The sequence below is a fragment of the Odocoileus virginianus genome, chromosome 31 (genome assembly GCF_023699985.2).
Source record: "Odocoileus virginianus isolate 20LAN1187 ecotype Illinois chromosome 31, Ovbor_1.2, whole genome shotgun sequence".
NCBI classification, from domain to species: Eukaryota; Metazoa; Chordata; class Mammalia; order Artiodactyla; family Cervidae; genus Odocoileus; species Odocoileus virginianus.
Genome location: NC_069704.1, coordinates 34,837,556 through 34,857,072, shown reverse-complemented (window position 1 = coordinate 34,857,072; position 19,517 = coordinate 34,837,556). Strand labels below are relative to the sequence as shown.

At 54.5% G+C, this 19,517-nt stretch overlaps 1 protein-coding gene across 2 annotated transcripts in view; it reads left to right on the top strand.

The window, feature by feature from the left end:
- DNAI1 (dynein axonemal intermediate chain 1) overlaps positions 1-19,517 on the top strand; it is a 67,333-nt gene that overhangs the window by 37,163 nt on the left and 10,653 nt on the right. For both annotated transcript variants that reach the window (XM_020898333.2, XM_020898332.2), the window contains exons 10-13: positions 336-420; positions 3,704-3,821; positions 4,089-4,132; positions 14,160-14,407. In XM_020898333.2, the coding sequence (XP_020753992.2) occupies positions 336-420; positions 3,704-3,821; positions 4,089-4,132; positions 14,160-14,407 (495 nt within the window). The remainder of the gene's footprint in view (positions 1-335; positions 421-3,703; positions 3,822-4,088; positions 4,133-14,159; positions 14,408-19,517) is intronic.

Genomic DNA, 19,517 nt, shown 5'->3' with positions numbered 1-19,517 from the left:
AGAAGCCTCCTCCCGGCCCTCTCTGCTCTCCCCTCCGGTACCCCTTCTGGGCTCTCCTCAGGGCCCTGTCTTGTGCTTAGAGACGAGCCATCTCCAGAATAAACTCAGGATGAAAGAGCAGGAGGCAAGCTCTACCTAGGGGCCAACTATGGCAGTGCAGACTCCTCGTGCCACTTGTGAGCTGGGCATTCCCGGAAAAGGGCGGTGAGAACCTTTCTGGGGTGGGCGGGGTCAGAGAGGCTTTGCTGAGCCAACTGTAAGTCGGGGCTGTAGCTCGGGGCCAGACCTTCCAGAATGCTGGCTGAGGAGGACCGGCGGCCCCTGTATCTCCACAGAGCGATGACATCACCAAAGTGACCCAGGCAGCTAAGATCGTGGAGCGGATGGTCAACCAAAACACGTATGACGATGTTGCTCAGGGTAAGATTTAAAGCGCCAGCAACTGCTATTATTACTTTATTAAAAATCGCTCATACAAAGTGAGTATTTGAGTGTCCCATGCTGGGTCACACAGGGACAAGAGGAGAAAAATAACCCCTCCCTCCTCTGGACGTCACTAGGCAGATAAGACTTACACAGTTCAAACAGAAACCGTGGCATAAGAAAAAATGGGTGTAGTGATGCGATCTGACAGTGGTGCAGCAAAGACACCGGCACGTTAGTTATCTAATGTCATCTTCCCACACTGTGGGAGGTAGTGAAGCAGAGATTTTATCCCTGCTTCACACATGAGAAGCCAAAGCCAAGGGCACCCAAACCTGGGTCTTAGGCCTCCTAGTCGCGTGTTCTGTTCTCTGCTCTGTCCAGCTGAGGGATAGTCTAAGTGCTAGACTGCAGACAGAGACTGCTGTGGTCTCCTCGAGAATGGAGGAGGAGGAAGTGAGGAGCGGCCACGGTCACGGAAGGCTTCAGAGAAGGCTGAGCTGGATGCCAAGGGCTAAGTGGCGTCTGAGTGGGAGATTAGTGGAGGGCAGATGTTCAGGCAGCGGACGGCACGGGCAGTGACTCACTCAGTAGTGAAAATGAACGGAAAGGACTCTGGAGACGAGGGGAAGCAGACTCAGTGACCCTGACAGGGGCTCTCTTGGAAAGTGGGGAGAGTTCAGGCTGGAGAGATGGTTGGAGCCAGTTAAGGAAGGGCCTTGAATATCGCACAGGGAATCTGAGCCTTCTCTGCAGAGTTCAAAGCTTCCTCTAGGCAGGAACACAGCCCGAGGACAGCAGGGCTGGAGGAAGGGGGAAGGGTATGACGAGGCGGAAGATGGGGGCAGAGGTGAGGGTGAGGTTCATGTGTGGGTTGAGTGGGCCTCCCTACACCTTACTCAGAATGCATCTTCAGCAATGGAGAAAAAGGAGCTGTTTAATAGTGAAAAACAAGCGCCAGCCCTCCCTGGGAATGGCTTCTGCACCAGGTGTTGTGCTATGCTACTTACATGTATTACTTTAGTTCATCCTGACAGCCACCCCGTCAGGTGAATACCACTATGACCTCCATTTTATGGATGAGACATTCAGGCTGAAAGGTTGCCACTTGTTCAAAACCACAGCTAGCCTGAGGTGTCAGGGACAGAGTCGGGACTCGAAGACAGGTCTCCTGGATCCAGAGCCTAAGCGCTTCAGCTTGAGACCACAGAGTCACTGATCTGGAAGAGACATTTCAAATAAACACTCAATAGGTCTATGCGAGTGATTAATTAGTGATGTGGTGAAGCAAGAGACTGATTCAGAAATGCTTCAGTCCTGGGGGCCTGGGAAATTCTGGCATCTTTGACAGAGCCAGGGAAACGGAATCCTTCCCATGGCATGAACAGCACATTCCCAAGTGGCTTGTATTTCCCTGAGAGGTTGTGCATTTATTTGGAGCGGCTGCCTCCCCAGAGTTGGCAGTTCCCCACTGCTGGCTGATCTCTGCTGACAGCCCAGGGCTCTTCTCCGTGACTTGATGCTCATTGCTCACCCATGGGACAGAGAAACCAGGGCTGCCAAGACCAGCCGCCTAAACAAGCCCCCTTGTTATCATTCAGGCTGGAAAACGACCTTGAGTGCTTTTCAGAGCTGTCAAAAGTACACGGCAGCTGTGAATGAATTTGTCACTCACACAGCTTGGCTTCCTGAAACCCAGCCTCTGCAAGCAGCCCACTGAAGGGCTGCAAACATGATTAATATCCATGGAGAAATTGGCCTTGGTGAACCTTTTTCATTTATAAGAACACAGGCACATAAAAATGCATTGAACTTTGATTTTTCTTTTAATTGCATACACTTTTCCCTTTGGGAAAGTGTATTTGTGAAGGAGAAGTGAAAACAGAAGTGTTACCAATTAATCTCCCCTCTAAAATGAAGTCTTTTCAAAGACAGTCCGAGCTCAGGGATTTCTGATGTGATCAAGGCTCACGCCTCTGACCACTCTAATCTTTTTTTTGTTCTGAGCCATTTTTGAGGATTGGGTGTAAGTCCCCAAACATCAAAGTGTGGGACATTGGGAAAGAGGCTGGGGCTGTGCCTGGGCCTGTCCTTGACCATGGTGGATGAGAGGGTCATTTTCTACTGGGGCACCCTTGGTTGGAAAGAAGACTGAGAACTATTTCCCTTTTGTTGATATATTTTGTTGCCTTCTTTGAACAACCACCGGGTGTTTGCTCTGTGGCTGGCCCTGTGCTAGGCACTGCAGCTCCAGAGATGATAACACTGTGCTTCCTGTCCCCCTAGAGCTGTGGGCTGGGGGAGACAGGCAAAAGGACACACAACACTGTGTGACCCATGTTTCAGCAGGCCAGAGGCAGGGATGGGGCGGAGGAGGAGGTGAACTCTGCTCAGCAACAAAGGGAAGGCCTCACAGAGGAGGAGGAGCTTGATCTGGATCTAGAGAGAGTGGGAGTTTCCGGGAGGAGCAGAGCATTTTAGACACTTTGATGTAGAGAGCATGCCAACAGCTGGCTGGAGGTGACATGGTAGTGGCTTGGAGCCTTCATTCAATCAGGAAGCCCCTGTGCCACGGGATCCACCAAGGGGTTTTCAGGGCAGTGGGGGAGCTGGTTTATTTGTTCTCCCTCTCATGGCTCTGCAGAATGTGGGCTGGAGGAGGAATGTTTGGAGGGAGGGAGACCGCCTGGGAGGGTGGTGTCATAGTCTGGGTGATGGCTGTTGGGGACTGAACCTAGACTGTGGCTATGGAGCCGGAGAGAAGTGAATAGATTAAAAAGATAATCAGAAGGAAAATATGAGGAATGATGAAAAGAGATCAGTGAAGGATTGCCAAAATTTCTGGTATAGACAAGTAGAAAGATGGATGTGGCTTCTGCCTAAGTTAGAGGAAACGAGAGGTAGAGAGAGTTTAGGGCAGGAGATGAACTTGAGTTCAGAGCACCCATGAGGGACCCAGGCACCTTCACTGTGGTGGGCTTGGCAGTGAATATGAAGATGGGGAAACCTGGAATTTTATCCTCAGGAACATAGCCACTTTAGTGTAATTTATCTCCAAAAACAACGATAACAGTAACAACAACATTACAGAGAGCTTACTCTGTGCCAGGTATTTTTCTAAGTGCTTTACAGGTATTAGCAATGAATCCTCACAGCAGTCCTTTGAGGTAGGTTCTCTTACTATTCCCACTCGGAAACACAAAGAGGTTAATTGTTCTGGCCAAAGAGGTCCAGGCAGAAAACGGTAGTCCAGGGCTGACTCAGTCTGTGTGTGTTTAAGATTTTAAGTACTATGAGGATGCTGCTGACGAGTATCGGGACCAGGAGGGTACCCTGCTGCCTCTTTGGAAGTTCCAAAATGACAAAGCAAAGCGCCTGGCCGTCACCGCCCTCTTCTGGTGAGTAGAAGCATTGCAGAAAACCTGGAGTGCCTGAGCACCTGCTGGGTACCCAGCAGCTCCTACCCAAGCTCAACCACCTTGAAGGTGACACGTAGCATTATGGGAAAAAGTGAGACTGGGATTCTTATGGACCCACCCTAGGTCTCTAAGGTCAACAGTGTCTGCCTGCAGTGCAGTTAAGGCACCAGTGTACCTGGGAGGGCCTGTGTCCATGGGCAAACCATGTCCATTTCCTAGGCTGATGGGTTCTTATTTCTTTTGCAGGAATCCAAAGTACAATGATCTGTTTGCAGTGGGACATGGCTCCTGTAAGTAATCCGGCTATTTGTTCACCTGCTTACTCAACCGACAAACACTAAGTACCTGCTCAGTGCAGAACTCTTTGCCAGGTGTGAAAGCTAGGGTGATGACTAAGATCTGGTCACACTGCTCACAGTCTAGGGGAGAAGCCCCGCTGTCACTCAGGCAATTGGTGCTGCATGAAGGATGAGCCAAAATGAGCCTCGAAGGAGTTGTTATGGTGAAGAAAGAGGGGCAGAGGACCCGTCTGAGGCAGCAGCAAAGGTCCGGAGGCAGGAGAGATATGGGAGGAAATAAGGCTGTAGCGGGGGCCGGGTAGCCCAAAGGGCTTGGTAAGCCATCCCAAGAAGCTTGGACCTTCTCTCAAAGGGAAACCACTGAAGGAATTTGAGAAGGGTAGGGACACAACCAGTGCAAGGAGGAATTGCAGGCAGGAGGCTGGAGGCTAGAGACAGTTGGGAGACTAGGGAAGCCATCCCAAAGAGAGAGGGCAGGCTCTGAGCCACCAGAGTGGAGTGAAGCCGAAGAAGTGGGTTTGAGAAGCATGAGGAGGTGGGCTGGACCCGACCTGGGAGGGCCTGGATGGTGGGGTCTGCATGAAGAGAGTTTCCAGAGCAGCCCCTGGAGCAGGTGGAGGACAAGGGTTTGATGTTCATCACTGGCCCCTGCCCCCTCGGAGACCGCTGCCTTATGGGATGTTCTTGCCCCGCCAGCTTCCCTCACCCCACAGTGGGAGGCAGCACTGTGGGAACTGTGAGGCTTTCCTTCATGTTTCCTGGGTCCTGCAGAAGCCCCTGCCTCCCCTCTGGCCTGGGCATTCCCCCTTCCTAACAGGAGAGGGCCCCAGACTTCGCGCAAGCCGCAGCTCCCCAGGCTGACGGCGTGCTTTCTGGCTGAGAGAATGAGCTTCTGCAAACAGAAAAACCTTCCCATTCTCCAAGCTACTGCTGGCTGGCAGGCGTACAAGCTCCCGGTCTCTGCCCCTCAGACCGCCTGTCCGCCCAGCCCATTCTTTGCCCGGGGTGGGGGAGGGAGGCGAGGGCCAAGAGGAGTGGGTGTTTGTTATTCCTCTCGGGGAGGAAACCCTTGGAGCTGCTCCCAGTCTCATGGTCTGGGCCGCCTCCGAGGATGCCCTAAATGCCCGCTTTGTGTCCCCACTCCTGAGGGTGGGCTGCTGCCAAGCAGGAGGCACCCACCCCCCCTGGCAGGGAGCTAGCACATTCCTCCCCCTGCAGCAGCTACTGGGCCTGGACGTGGGCCGGGTGCTGAGCAGGCCTCCTAGGAGTGGGTGGGGACCCCTCTCTGGGGCTGCTCTGAGCCCAGGCTCTTTGCCCAGGACCGAGGTGGGGAGAGTGGGGAGGCTCCCCAGCAGGTGGGAGGAGAAACTGCTTCAGCTCTCCCGTCTCCTCCTCTCACCGAGGGCCAGAGTGGAATGTCAGCTGGCTGGGGTCATATAGAGGTTGTTCTTGGGGGCAGGGTGAGCCAGAGGCAGTGGAGCAGAGTGACACCCCCATCAGGAATTGGTGGCCCCAATTCCAACGGACCCAGTGGCCTCTTTTGGGCAGATATTTGCCCTGGGTCTCTTTGTCCTTTGTCGGCCACACCCACGTGTCTGGGTGGCACCACTATCAGCTGCAGACCTTCTGGCTGGAGGGTCACTTCCCATTGGTGTGACCTGGGGCTAAAAGCTGCTCTGAGCCTTGGTTTTTCCCCTGGTGACCTGGAGAGGCTGACGCCTGGTACCCCCCGTCATATTATGAGACACACATGGAAGAAAAGCAGCAAATGTGCCCGTTGAGCTGTAGGAACCATCTGCACAGAAAGGACGAATGTTGCTGATTTGTCTTTCTGTTTCCTAGCTTTCCAGCAGGGCTGCAGAGAGAGAGGCCTGTTGGGGACAGGGAGGAGTCAGACAAGGCCCCACCTCTTCTCTTAGACAGCTGGGCCCAGCACAGGCGGTGGTTACTCTCACTGGCACGGGAGCTGTTGACCAGCTTTGCACTGGGCGTCTATTGGCTCAGAGCCTTGCACATCTCAGTACCACCCTGCAGAGGCCTGAGCAGAGCCAGGCTGGGCTGGAACTCAAAGGGCTCCTGCATTCACTCCTGAGTTGCCCCAGGGAGCCCCATGCTGCAAATACCCGGGTGTCTCCCTGGAAGAAAGTGAGCAAAGCCAAGGCCGGGAAAAAGGCACCCTAATGCCCGGATGGGTTGCTGTGAGGAGCAGCTGCTCACCAGCCTCCATTACCCTATCTTTGGAAATTACCAGATGCCCACCTCCTATCATCAGACTTTGCCTCATGTGGACAAACTCTGAAGTGAGAGTTTGGGTTTGTTGTTGGGCTTGACCCTGATGAGTTCAGCCCAGGACTCTTTTTGCCTGGGATACCCCAATGTTGACTCTCTGACCTGATCAGATAATACTCGGGCAGGGAAAGGCAGGCACCTAGGAAGCACTGGGGCCGAGCCCGCATTTGGGCACAAGGCCAGTTGGCTGGAGTCAGGCTGGGAGGAAGCAGGTGGGGAAGAGAGCTTGGGCAATTGCCTACAACAGCACAGAGCAGTCACACCTGCCTTCCCTCGTGGCTGCTGGGTACCAGGTGGTGGGCATGTCAGGCTGCATACAGGGCTGAGACTGGGGCTCCCCCTGGGGCCAGGCTCCGTGTCTCAGCTGAGTGGAGAAAGGCTGTCAGCAGGTGCGTGCAGATGGAGGAACACTGGAGGGCAGAGGGAGGTAGTCTAGGAAGAGATGGCCCATGGGGCCGAGCTGGGGTGCAGTTGTGTCAGCCTGCTGCACTGCGGGTCCACTAGGCCATTCACAGCAGGGAAATGGGGACTGATCTGTCAGGCAGGGATGGTGGGTCAGGTCCTAGACCCTGTGTGTGTCCTGACTGGCTCTCACACAGGAGACGGGGAGGACACCTCCCAGCAGGTCATGTCTTAGAAGGGTGGACAAGCCAGCTGACCTTCAGCCCAGCCTCGGAGGGACAGCACCCTCAAAAGTGGCCCAAGTCAGGCCCTGAGTCCCAGTATTACACTCATTCCACCCTGTCCCACCGCCTCCTGGCCGGTCCCTCAGCCTGCCCAGGCCAGGGATCCACTTGTGAGGGATTTAAATCTTCCCTGGTCATTTATTTGTCAGCTTCACTAATTAAGCAATGTTAATTTCATTTACTGAAAATGGAAATTCATCCACCTCATTTCTCCCCGTTCATCCTCCACACACAAAATCCATCACTCCTCAGCTGCAGGCCGCGTAAAATTTACAGGACTAATTATGTTGTCAGGTCTTTTTGTAAATACAGTCCATAAAGGCCACTGTGCTCGCCGGGTTGTAGTGCAAGGGCATTCCTGTTGTTAGTTTAATTACTGGTTAGTTATTTAGGTTCTCAAATGTTTGCCTCATTTTCCCTAAATCAAATTAAATGTCCCGCTTGATGTATTCTGTCTCCAAGGCCTTGCTCTTATTTCCCACACTGTTTAAATATCCCAACTCCTAATTGGGTGAGAACTCTAGGAAAAGCCCAGATGCCTGGAAGGCTGGATCCAGCCTGGCACCACAGTCTCAGGGTCATACTGGCAGTTCAGAACCTTGTAACACTGGTGTCCTTTCTTGGGGGCAGCCCTAGGCTCGTCCCCTGCCTTTGGAGACTGAAAGTCCTAACCCAAGGGGCAGTCTGTGCCTAGAGTCCGAGGGGGCAGGGCTGGGATGTGGGAAACTGAGGAAGGGTTTCCTTACTGTCATCAGGAGAGCTGGGGGTCATTAGTTTCCATCCCCCTGATTTCTAGAGGGACTGCTTCCAAATCACCCTAGAAAATGTATCATCTAGGGCCTGTTGGGCTGCCCCCCGCCACAGACCTGCTAGCCCCACATGACCCCACTGTGAGACCAGAGAAGGCAAAGATGATAGAGAAACCCACAACTTAAACGTAACTGGATAGGGAGTCTTGTAAGTCAGAAGCAAAAGGTCCCTACCACATATGTCAGACCGCAGACAGGACATGGCAAAAACCTTCACTGCTGGGGGAGGAGGAGCCTACCATTTATAGGGGAATTGACATCAGGTTGGCTCATCAGTCACCAGGGAAACCAGCAGCTGGGTGGGGGGCAAGCACTTAGGTAGCTATTGAGTAAGCCCTGTGATTAAGAGGATTGGAAAGTCATGTGAGCAGGTGGAGGTGAAGCAGGGGCTGGTTGACTGGAGGATGTGCAGAGAGCAAGAGAACAGCCATCTTGGGTGACCTCTCCCTCTGATTCCTAAAAGTAGAGTTTGGGTCACACTTCCCTGTGACCCAGTTAGTTTCCTCTATCTGCAGTAACAAATTACCACAAACATAAGGGATTTGTTGTTGTTTAGTCGCTATGTCATGCTCAACTCTTTGTGACCCCGTGGACTGCAGCACACCAGGCTTCCCTGTCCTTCACTATCTCCCAGAGTTTGCTCAGACTCATGTCCATTGAGTCAGTGATGCCATCCAACCATCTCATCGTCTGTCATCTCCTTCTCCTCCTGTCATCAATCTTTCCCAGCATCAGGGTCTGTTCCTATGAGTCAGCTCTTTGCATCAGGTGGCCAAAGTATTGCAGCTTCAGCATCAGTCCTTCCAATGACTATTCAGGGTTAATTCCTTCAGGATTGACTGATTTGAATATAACGGCTCAAAACAACACACATCTATTGTCTTGCAGTTCTGGAGGTCAGCGTCTAAAATGGGTTTTGCTGAGCAAAAATCAAGTGTCAGCAGGGATTTGTTCCTTTTGGAGGTTTGGAGGGCTATCCATTTCCTTGTCTTTCTTAGCTTCAAGGCTGCCCGTATTCCATGGCTTGTGGCCTCTTTCCAGCTAGCAAGTGCCTCATCCTGACGTCGGCTTCTGGTGTCAGAGCTCTGACCTGCCTGCCTCCCTCCTTCCCTTATAAGGACCCCTGTGATTACGCTGGTTCCACCTAGATAATCCAGGATAATCTCCCCATCTCAAGGTCTTTAACTTAATCACATCTACCAAATCCCTTTTGCTGTGCAAAGTAACATATTTATGGGCTCTGGGGATTAGGACACGGACATGAGGGGAGGGCATTATTCTGCCCACCACAGCCCCTCTGAGTGCCTCTTACATGACTTAATAAGGGAATCATGAAACAGCTGCTGCCTTGGGCTCAAGCCCTGGGCCGGATTCATCAGGGAGCTGCAGGAAGAGAGGAGGAGGCCTGCTGGCTGTCGCTGGCTTGGCACCCTTGTCTCTGCAGCTTGGCACCTACTTCTCTCTGACCACTGGCCTGGCTTAAGCCGGATGCCCCAACATGCCCTCTGTCTGCTCTGCACTCCCTGAATCCTGAGCAGAATCCCAGGCTTCTCCTGACAGCCAGGACTCTCCAGAGCGGCACCCTACCATCTAGAGCTCTGGGCAGGGGTGGCGCTGCCCAGGCCCCAGGAGAGGGTGCTGAGGGCAGTGAGAGCTTCAGTCAAATGTGGAATGAAGCCACCCTTCCCCTGAGACAATGGCTTTCTGAGAATGGCCAGATCACGCTCTATTAGGGAGTTGACTCTCCTCCCCCAAATCTCCTGAATCATTGAAGGCCAGAGTCAGAGAGGCCGTAGAGATTATCCAGCGAAGCAGGGTTAGCAGGAGGCAGCTCTCCCTCTGAGAGAGGAAGCCTGCTGGGCCATGCCAGGCCATGCTCCATCCTTTGGTGGCAGGCTAAGGAAAAATCTGCTTGCGATAGTAATACACCTGTAATAATAGAGTACAGGTTGAGGAATTCCAGGGGGTAGGTGGGCACTCATAGTGGAGAAGCCGAATGGCCTAGAAGGCTTCTTGGAGAAGGCAAAATTACAAAGTAAAGCTAAGGCCAGACCAGTGGCCCTCCCTCTCCCCCTGTCTTGGAGTCACAGGCCAGATGGTTTATCACCTCTCCCTTCCCCTCTTCCTCTGTTCCTCTTTCCCTTCCACCCAGCCAACATAGATTCACTGAAATCCCATGGCCCCAGAGGAACCTGAAATTCCTTCACTGGCCCCAGACGTCAGGGCTCCTGCCTCTTTATATAATGGAGTGTGGAATTGGGGGATTCTACCTGTGTCACTGGACCTTTCAGTCCCGTGCTGGGGAGCCAGGTAGTTTGTGGGATTCAGGATCAAGTACCCCAGGGCCCGGGGCTCTGTGAGCCTTGAACATGATGGGATTCTACCACTCACTGGGAACTGAGGCACTGGGAGTGACCTTGATGTCAACGTCTTACTGGGACTTCTGGTGACTTGGTTGGTGGCATCATATTGGGAATGATGGCAGGCTGGGCGGTGATGTCACCAGGACTGCTGGTAGCCTCAGTGATGATGTCACATGGAGACCACTGGTGGTCTGAGTGGTGACGTCACTTTAGGACTTTTGGAAGACAGGATGATGTTCTCTTGTAGCACTGTTGCAGGTTGGGGCCCTGACGTCACTCCGGGTACCCTCACAGGATAGAATAGTGAGGGTTCATAGGGGTCCAGAGTCAGGGACAGGGACATCATAGAATAAGATGGAGAGGAAGCCCTAGCTGAAAGAGAGTTTTTCTCTGTTTTCCTGGTGTGGTTTGGCAGACAAAGCCCTGAATTGGAATTCAGGAAACACATGGTCTAGCCATGATTAGAAGCTGTGATCTTTATGTCAGGACGGCTTGTTTCGTTGAAAGTAACAGAGACCACTTGAGCCAGGTTAAGAACGGGAGGCTTACTGTCAGGATGTGTGTGGCCTGGGAGCACTGGCAGGCTCTAAGGCTTTAGTGTGGCCAGTTGCTTGCTCTCTGTGTCCCTGTCTTATGAAATCCATGCTTCTCTCTGCCAGAACTTTCCTGTCATCACAAGTGGCTGCCCTGGCCTTTACACATCCCCTCGTCCAGATTCTGGAGGGATTATTTGCTTTGCCAGACGCCCCATTGCCCCCAAAAGTCTGGTGCCCCCTTGCCCTCCTTCCTCTACCTTCATGTAAAGTTTGGATTTGTGCTGTTACCCTGAGCAAGGTAACTAAACAGGATATTGGGTGTGACAAGCACCAAGTGATGGGTCTAATGTACTCGGGCACATCATTTCTACCCCCCAGGCCTCAGTTTGAAGTGAAAGTGTTAGTCGCTCAGTCGTGTCTGACTCTTTGCAACCCCATGGACGGTAGCCTGCCAGGCTCCTCTGTCCATGGGATTTCCCAGGCAAGAATACTGGAGTGGGTAGCCATTCCCTTCTCCAGGGGATCCTCCTGACCCAGGGATGGAACCCAGGTCTCCTGCATTGCAGGCAGATTCTTCTTTACTCTCTGAGCCACCAGGGCTTCAGTTTATCCACCTATATAATCTGGGGGCCATAGTTCAGCATCTGGTGGTTCTGGGAGCAGGTCAGAGATGTTCACACTGCAGAGTTACTGAGCCAGCCTAGGGTTTCCAGCCCTCCTTTCCTGGTTCCACTGGTCGTGAAGGTTCTGTGCATGGTGTGGCAGGCCAGGGGCTGCTGGAAGTGTGTCTAGAAAAAGTGAGTCATCCCTGCCGTCCCTCAAGGGACCAGATCCCTGGGGCATAGTGAGAGCAAGGGTGGGGATCATGCCTGCCTTTGACCCTTGGGGTAGCAAGGAGAGCATCCAGATCCTTAGCCTGAGTATCTGTCACCCAACTGCCCACCTTTTCATTCACCCTCCTGCCCGCTCACTCCTCCCATCAGTCTTGCTTGGCATCCAGGCCACAGGGTGTCCAGGGCGTCGACAACTCACCTCCGGCCTGGCAGTTCCTACTTAGATGACCTGGCGAGGGCTTGCCCATTCAGCCTCAGGGGTCTGGCTCCCTGTCACCACACCAGGAGCCGCCGAGGGCAGGCCCATGTCTCCAGAGGGCTGTGTGTGTCCCTGCCAGGCTCAGCCCAGAGGGAGGCCCCAGTCAGGCGCTCAGGATTTGGGTAATGAACCAAAGGAGCTACCAGGGACTGTCCCACTGCCCAGTTCAGTTTCCTTCATGGTCTGATTGGGAAAGACACTCCCCTCAGCCAACTGTGGAACTCTCCCAGATTGAACAGTTAGCTTTCGGGGCTTACCCTGGACCCTGCGGGATGAGGTACTGCCAGCTCCCGCCCCTACCTCGAGGCCAGTCCCCTACTGGCTCGGCAACATGCCAGGCGCAGGGTGACCAGCCTGGCCTCCTCACTTTCCCCAGAGCAGAAGCCTTTTCCTTCCGGAACCACGGTGTGCCTCCCTGTGGTTCAGGCTGGTCCGCGGTACCTTCCACTCCAGGTGCAGCCGCTCCTTACATGGGAAGCCCCCGTGCCCATGACTGGGGAGGGGTTCTGTTGACAAGTAGCCACTGCAAGGGAAGGTGGGCTTCCCTGCAGGCAGCTGCACCGGTGGGTGTGCCAGCGTGCTCATTGTAGGCCACCCTGGCTCCCAGGAAGCGTCAGCTCTGCCTGCAGCAGGCCTGGGGCGAGGGTACCTGGGACGGTGGTCGTTAGCTCACGCCCAGAGCCCGGGGAGCCCAGCCCAGTCACTTGCTCCCCCCAGAAAGGGGCAGCCTTAGGAATAAGACAGAATGACTCAGCAAAACTTACCAAGTTGGGGCTGCCTCCCTTTCTTTCTCACCCATGGTCTCCACACCTCAGGACCAGCCGTTTTGTCAGGAGGGTCCGGTCTGCAGTTGCAGGGGTCAGAGAAGCTAGCTCTGGGGGCCTAGGGGAGAGACCTTGTGTCAGCTAAAAGGCTGCCTTAGCATAGGGCCCCCAAGACGGGGGCAGGGGGTTGTTCTAGACACCTGCCTTGCCAGCTCTGGCTCCTCTGAGCTTGGGAAGGGTCCTGGGCTGGTGGTGGGAGAGCCAGAACTCAGGGCAGGGGCTGTGTTCTGTTTGGTGACTGCATGATCCCAGTGGGCGCCGGGTGAGCAGAGAATGAAAGACTGGTATCACCCCCTCGCCGGGGGTGGGCAGGGAGAAGGATGTCTGCTGAGTGGTCCGCTCTCAACCACCAAAACCTGTGCCCAGGCCAGAGGGACAGATAACATGGTGGCCTACCAAAGCCCCGCTGGCTGGCCTGGGACTTCTCAAGTTTCTGGGAGCAAGCGTAGAGCTAGGCTTCCCGGATAGCTCAAAGGGTAAAGAATCTGTCCGCAATGCCGGACACCTTGGTCAGGGAGATCCCCTGGAGGAGGGCATGGTAACCCATTCCAGTGTTCTTGCCTGGAGAACCCTATGGACAGAGGAGCCTGAAGTGAAGTGAAGTGAAATCGCTCAGTCGTGTCCGACTCTTTGCGACCCCGTGGACTGTAGCCCACCAGGCTCCTCCATCCATGGGATTCTCCAGGCAAGAATACTGGAGTGGGTTGCCATTTCCTTCTCCAGAGGATCTTCCCAACCCAGGGATCAAACCCAAGTCTCCCGCATCGCAGGCAGACGCTTTAACCTCTGAGCCACCAGGGAAGAAGATGCAGGGCTAAAAGGCTACAGTCCATGGGGTCGCACAGAGTCAGACACGACTGAGCAACTGACCATTTCACTTTAGAGCTAGGGCTCGGCTGCATCTGGGGACTGTGGGGCCAGAGGGTATGGGAAGATGCCCACAGGTGGCTAGTGTGGGACCACACAGACAATTCCATGTTAGTCCAGACAGAACCCCTATCCTTAGCTGGAGATGAGGGGTACACGGCCATCATCCCAGCACCCAAGCACAACAGATGGGCTGGGCATCTGGGGATTCTGCTCCGTCCCAAGCCCACCCACATCCTTCACGTAACAACTCTGAGCTGGCAACCCCCTTTCCTGTACCCCCAGGGAGGCTAAGGAGAATGACTGTCCATCCCTCAAGTACACCCGGTCACCTTGTCTGTTGCACCCACCACTGAGCCCCGAGGAGGGGGTGGGCCAAGTCTCACAGTTCCATTTTGCAGACAGAGAAGAGGAAGACCAGAGAGCACCCCCTGACCCCTGCACCTCCCCACACTCTCTGTGGGAGACAGAGGGGGGCAGAGCTTGTCGGCCCTCTGGGGGCGGGGCTAGGACTCGGACCCTCCAACCACCGCCGCCTCTTCCCCGGGACAGATGACTTCATGAAGCAGAGCCGTGGCATGCTGCTATTATACAGCATGAAGAACCCCAGCTTCCCCGAGTACATCTTCAGCAGCGAGAGCGGCATCATGTGCCTGGACATGCACGTGGACCACCCCTACCTGGTGGTGGTGGGTCACTATGATGGCAACGTGGCCATTTACAACCTCAAGAAACCCCAGTCCCAGCCCTCCTTCCGCAGCTCAGCCAAGTCTGGCAAGCACACAGACCCCGTGTGGCAGGTCAGCCTCCGAAGCGGGTGGGAGGCGTGGGTGTGGCTGAGCGGCAGCGGGTGGGCCTGGGAGCCATGGGAGGAAGGGACTGTGGGGAGGAGAGGGCCACAGGCCAGGGGCTGGGGACGACAGCTACCGGCTTAGAGGCCAAGGAGCCGGGCGTGAGAAGGGCAAAGGCGAGCATCAGGAGGCAAGAGGGTCTGCTGTGAGGGCGGTGGTCTCCTGCCCTTCTATCTGCTAAGGGCCTCGGATCTCTGAGGAATGATGCTCAATGACTCAGAGCTGGTGGCTGGATGGCTCCTGGGCCTGATGGGCCTCCGCTGAGTACGTTAAGGGCTCCAGGGGTCTATGAAAAGTGAAAGCGTTAGTCGCTCAGTTATGTCCGATTCTTTGTGACTCCATGGACTATAGCCTGCCAGCTTACTCTGTTCATGGGATTCTCCAGGCAATGGCCATGCCCTTCTCCAGGGGATCTTCCCGACCCAGGGATCGAACCCAGCTCTCCTGCATTGCGAGTAGATTCTTTACTGTGTGAGCTACCCAGGAAGCCAGGGGTCTATGGTCTTCCTCAAGTGCCCACAGAGACTCTGTTCTGCCATCTGGGCTAGATTTGAGGGATCTCCCAGACAAGGGTAGGTTCTGCTGGTTCTCTGCCTTCCGGGTGGGGCTGTAAGACCTGGCAGGTGGGGCCTGTGAGTATCCAGCTTCTCCAGATAGGCATGGAATGAGACCATTGTGGTCGCTGGGGCTGGATTTCACCCTGACTTTGCATCGCCCACCTTACTGCGCTGGGAGTGGGTTTCACAGTTTCGTTCTCAGAGCCTCTTAGTTCTGGCTTCATAGCCCTTCCTCACTGTGTTCCAAAGTTGCCCCTCCTTCTGAGCCTGGGCACCCTCACCCCGTGGTCTGGCCTGGGAGAATCTAAGCACACATTTCTGTCTCAAGTTGCCCAAGGCCTCTGGGGGGCTCAGACAGTGCTGTCTTCTCATTGTCCTCTGCCCCCTGACCTGACAGGGTCTGCTGGTGGGCTCTGTACTCCTGTGTGTCTGGCCCTGAACTTCCTGAGTCACATGGTTGCCCAGGCCCTGGCTTTTGGCTCCCAGACAGGCCTGAGCAGAAAGAGGATTGTCCAGGCACAGGGGAAGTGGGGGCCTCTCAGCTTCATCCTTTACCCGGATCTGGGGCACAGGAAGGAGGCACCTCCTCCCACCAAATACCCTCCCCGCAACCAGAGCCGGAGCCAGAATTGCAGCTTCAGGGGTTGTCTCCTCTGGAAAGCCTACCTCCCGAGTCATCGCATCCAGGCATTCAGGGCTCCAGACACGGGGAGAATGTCTGCACAGACATTAAAGCCCAGGGAGAGAAAAGACTTGCTTTGATCAAACTAAAGCAGAATCAGACCTGCCCTTGCTTTGCCAGCTCGACCACACAGCCCAGGGCCAAGCGCAGAGCATCTCAGGGTGGCCTGACTCTCCTCAAGCCCAGGAGAGGGCGAGAGGCCATGGCCAACCAGCCTACTCCCCCTCTCCTCTGTTCTCAGAATCAAATAGCCAGTTGGAGAGAGAAGTGGGGCTCGCAGGAGACCATTCCCCCTTCCCTGGATGGGTGTCAGGGAGACTGGACAGGGTGGCCTTCTGTTCTCCCACCATCCTTTCAGGAGAACAGGGCTGCTGCCTTTGCAAAACTGAAGACTCCAAGTTCTTGGCTGGAATCAGGGCTTGTGATGTGGAAGGGGCCTGCCTGTCTCTGTCTCCTTTAACGACTTCCTGTTCTCTTCCATCGCTTGCTCTCATTCCCTCCCCGCTTCCTCATTCGTCTCTTCATTCATCCATTCATTCAGCAACTCCTGCCTGTCCACCCCTCTGGAGGCTGAGGATGCCCAAGGGTTTGGTCTCCGGAGTTCCTGGCTGGGACACACGGCAGCCAAGGTTAAGCAGATGGGGCGTGTGCTAAGTGTCAAGGAGGGCTGAGGATTGTCCAGAGTGCCGGGGGATGAGAAGCAGGGACCGGAAGGCCAAGGAGGTCTTCCTAAAGGAAGAAGCACCTGAACAGAATTGTGAAGCATGAGGAAGTGTGCACTGATGAAGAAGGCTGCAAAGGGGTCACGTGCACCAGAAAGACACGGGCACAAGCAGAAGGGCCTTCTGGGAAATGCCGCGCCACGGGGAGCACAGCATGCAGGACAGGGCGGAGCAGCGGGACCTGAGAAGGGCCTAAGTGCCCAGTCCTGAATGTGCTTCTCCAGCAAGGAGGAAGCTTGGCTTCTACTTGTCAGTGGTCTCTCAAATGACGTGTTAGTGCACGCGTGCTAAGTTGCTTCAGTCGTGTCCGACTCTTTGTAACCCCATGGACTGTAAAGCCCACCATGCCCCACTGTTCGTGGGATTCTCCAGGCAAGAATACTAGAGTAGGTTGCCATTTCCCCCTCCAGGGGATCTCCCCAACCCAGGGATCGAACCCACGTCCCCTACGTCTCCTGCATCAGCAGGTGAGTTCTTTACCACGACAGCCACCTGGGGAGCCTGGTGTTAGTGAAGTACAGAAGCTCAATGTATTATAAAGATGAGAGTGGGGCTGCACTGATGAGATCAGGGACCTGACTGCTTGAGGGTCCCCTATCATTGCTCCCCACGTCCCCTGAGCTACTTTCCCAAGGCTCCCAAGAGCTCCTCCCAGCATAATTTGAAAATCACTGTCCAACCATCAGAGGATTTGGGGGCAAAGAAATCCCACAGTCATGCAGTGTCCTGGAGATACCTTCCAGCCGCAGCATGAGAAGAGCTTAAGACGGAGCCACAACAGGGGCAGCTGAGATGAAAATGAGAAAATAGGGTTGAGAGCTGTTGAGGAGTAAAATCAAGAGAAGGAAGTGACTGGCTGGCTATGGGGGAAGGGAAAGTTGGTGATGGTGCCTGAAATTCTGGTTTGGGACAGGCTGTAGGATGCCACAGAATTCTGGCCAAAAGTTAATACAAGAAGCCAGAGGAGGCATCCTACAGGCAGTTGGTTGTATATCCGGGAGCTTGAAGGAGAGCCGGGGCTCGTGAGGGAGGTGTCGGAGACATCAGAGTCTTAGGTCCTTCTTCAAGGGACTATGTCTTGGGAGGAATCAGAGAGATTGTTTTCGATCTCAAAGGCCAGGCTGGGGGCTGAAGGACTTTGTTCTGTTGGTAACAGGGAGCCATGGAAAGTTTTGGAGCTAGGGACTCCAAAGGGGACAGGGTTCTGGTCCCGCGGCACAGGCTGCCTCCCATCTAGGTAGCGTAGCCCTGTTCAGGCCCGGCTGGGAAGCCCCAACCAGCAGCACTCTGCAGAATGTGTGTGTGTGTGTGTGTGTGTGTGTGTGTGTGTGTGTGTGTGTGTGTATCCTCTGCTACACCGGGGTAGGAGGCAGGAAGGATATGAACAGACCCTGGCGTGAAACACGCCTCCCCTGATGAGAGAATGCAGAAGAGAAGGAATCAGTGATGCAGGCCTCAGTCTCGTCCCTACTGCCTGCTTCCTGGCCATTCGTTCATTCTCTTAATCCCACTTCCACCTGCCCCCTCTATGCCCTCTTTATTCCTACCCTCCCACCTCCACTCCAGGAGCATGTGTGCAACTTGCACACACACACGCACACACATACACGCACACCTGCAAATACACGCACCACCCCCGACTGGGCATCAGGCTGCTAAGTGGGGTGTGAAATAGAATTTCCATGCACGCCAGCGGCCACTCATTAAACACTTCCCTTTGCAGCTCCCCTGTGCCTCTTATTGTCTGGCCTTTGACACCCCTCCGCTCCCCCCTTTACACAGAAGAGGGAGCTGTCTCGGCATCAGGACTGCTCTGACGTGCTTCACAGGCTGTGCTGTGTTCTAGGCCTCTTGGTGAAAGCACAGAAGAGCAGCCTGCCCCTACAGGCCCAGGCAGGACGAGGTCCGTCCTCCTGCAGCTCTGACAGCCAGGCCTGGGGGGGTCCCCCGGAGAAGAAATCCCCTCCACACCGCCCCCCACCACGTACGCTGCTCAAGAGCCAGGTTACAACTGTGGTTACAGACAGCACCCCTGGGGTCCCGTCCACCCTCCCTGGGCCTCTCCTTGTGACAGGGGGAAGATGGTGGTCCCAGAGCAGGAGGCCTGGAGGCTGGAAAGCTCTGGGCACCCAGCCCCGCCCCAGCCCTCCCAGACACAGCTCTGCTGGGCCTCCACATCTGGCAACAGAAACTTGAGCCTCAAGCGTGTCATCTTCATAAGACAACAGCTCTGTCTCCAAAACACTTTCCCATATGTTTGCTTCCAGCCCAGAGAAGATGGGTGGGGAAGGATTATTAACCCCAATTTGCAGTTGGAGAAATGCAGCTCATATCTGAGATGCTGGGAGCAAGATTTTAGAAGCAGGAGCTAGTGGTAAAGTGAAGGTGGTAACAGAAGAAAGGCTACCTGGAGAAAAACCAAGCCTGGGTCGGGAGGGAAGCAAGCAGGAAAAAGCCCCCCAAGAACCTTGGCACCTGGATTCCTAGGATGATGGCTATTACTTACTGAACACTTAATATCTGCAGTGTTCTGACCTAAGAGCTTCACGTTCATTATGTCATTTATTCTTTACAACAAACTCATGCTGTTATGGTTTCTGTTTTAGAAATGAGGAAGTGGGTTGATGGGCTTTCGACATAAGGAGGTCGATCGCAGAGCCACTGCTTTCTAACAACTTGTTACAAAAATAGCTTCCTATTCTGTGTTGGGGTTTGGGAGCTCCCCACCCCCTTCCCCGTCCCATCCCCTCACTCCCCCCCGCCCCCCACCACCAGTGGCTCACATAGTAAAGATTCTGCCTGCAACGCAGGAGACCTGGGTTCAATCCCTACATCAGGAAGATCCCCTGGAGAAAGGAATGGCAACCCACCCCAGTATTCTTGCATGGAGAATCCACATGGACAGAGGAGCCTGGTGGGCTACAGACCATGGGGTTGAAAAGAGTCAGACACAACTGGTCAACTCACATCACATACGCGCCCCCCCACCCCCGCATACCCCACCAGAAAAAATGCTTGTCCTACATCCAAACAGATTCCCAGGAGTTTTTCTAAAGGAGCAAAAAGGGGCCTGCAGATGGGGGTGTCTGAAAGTTAAG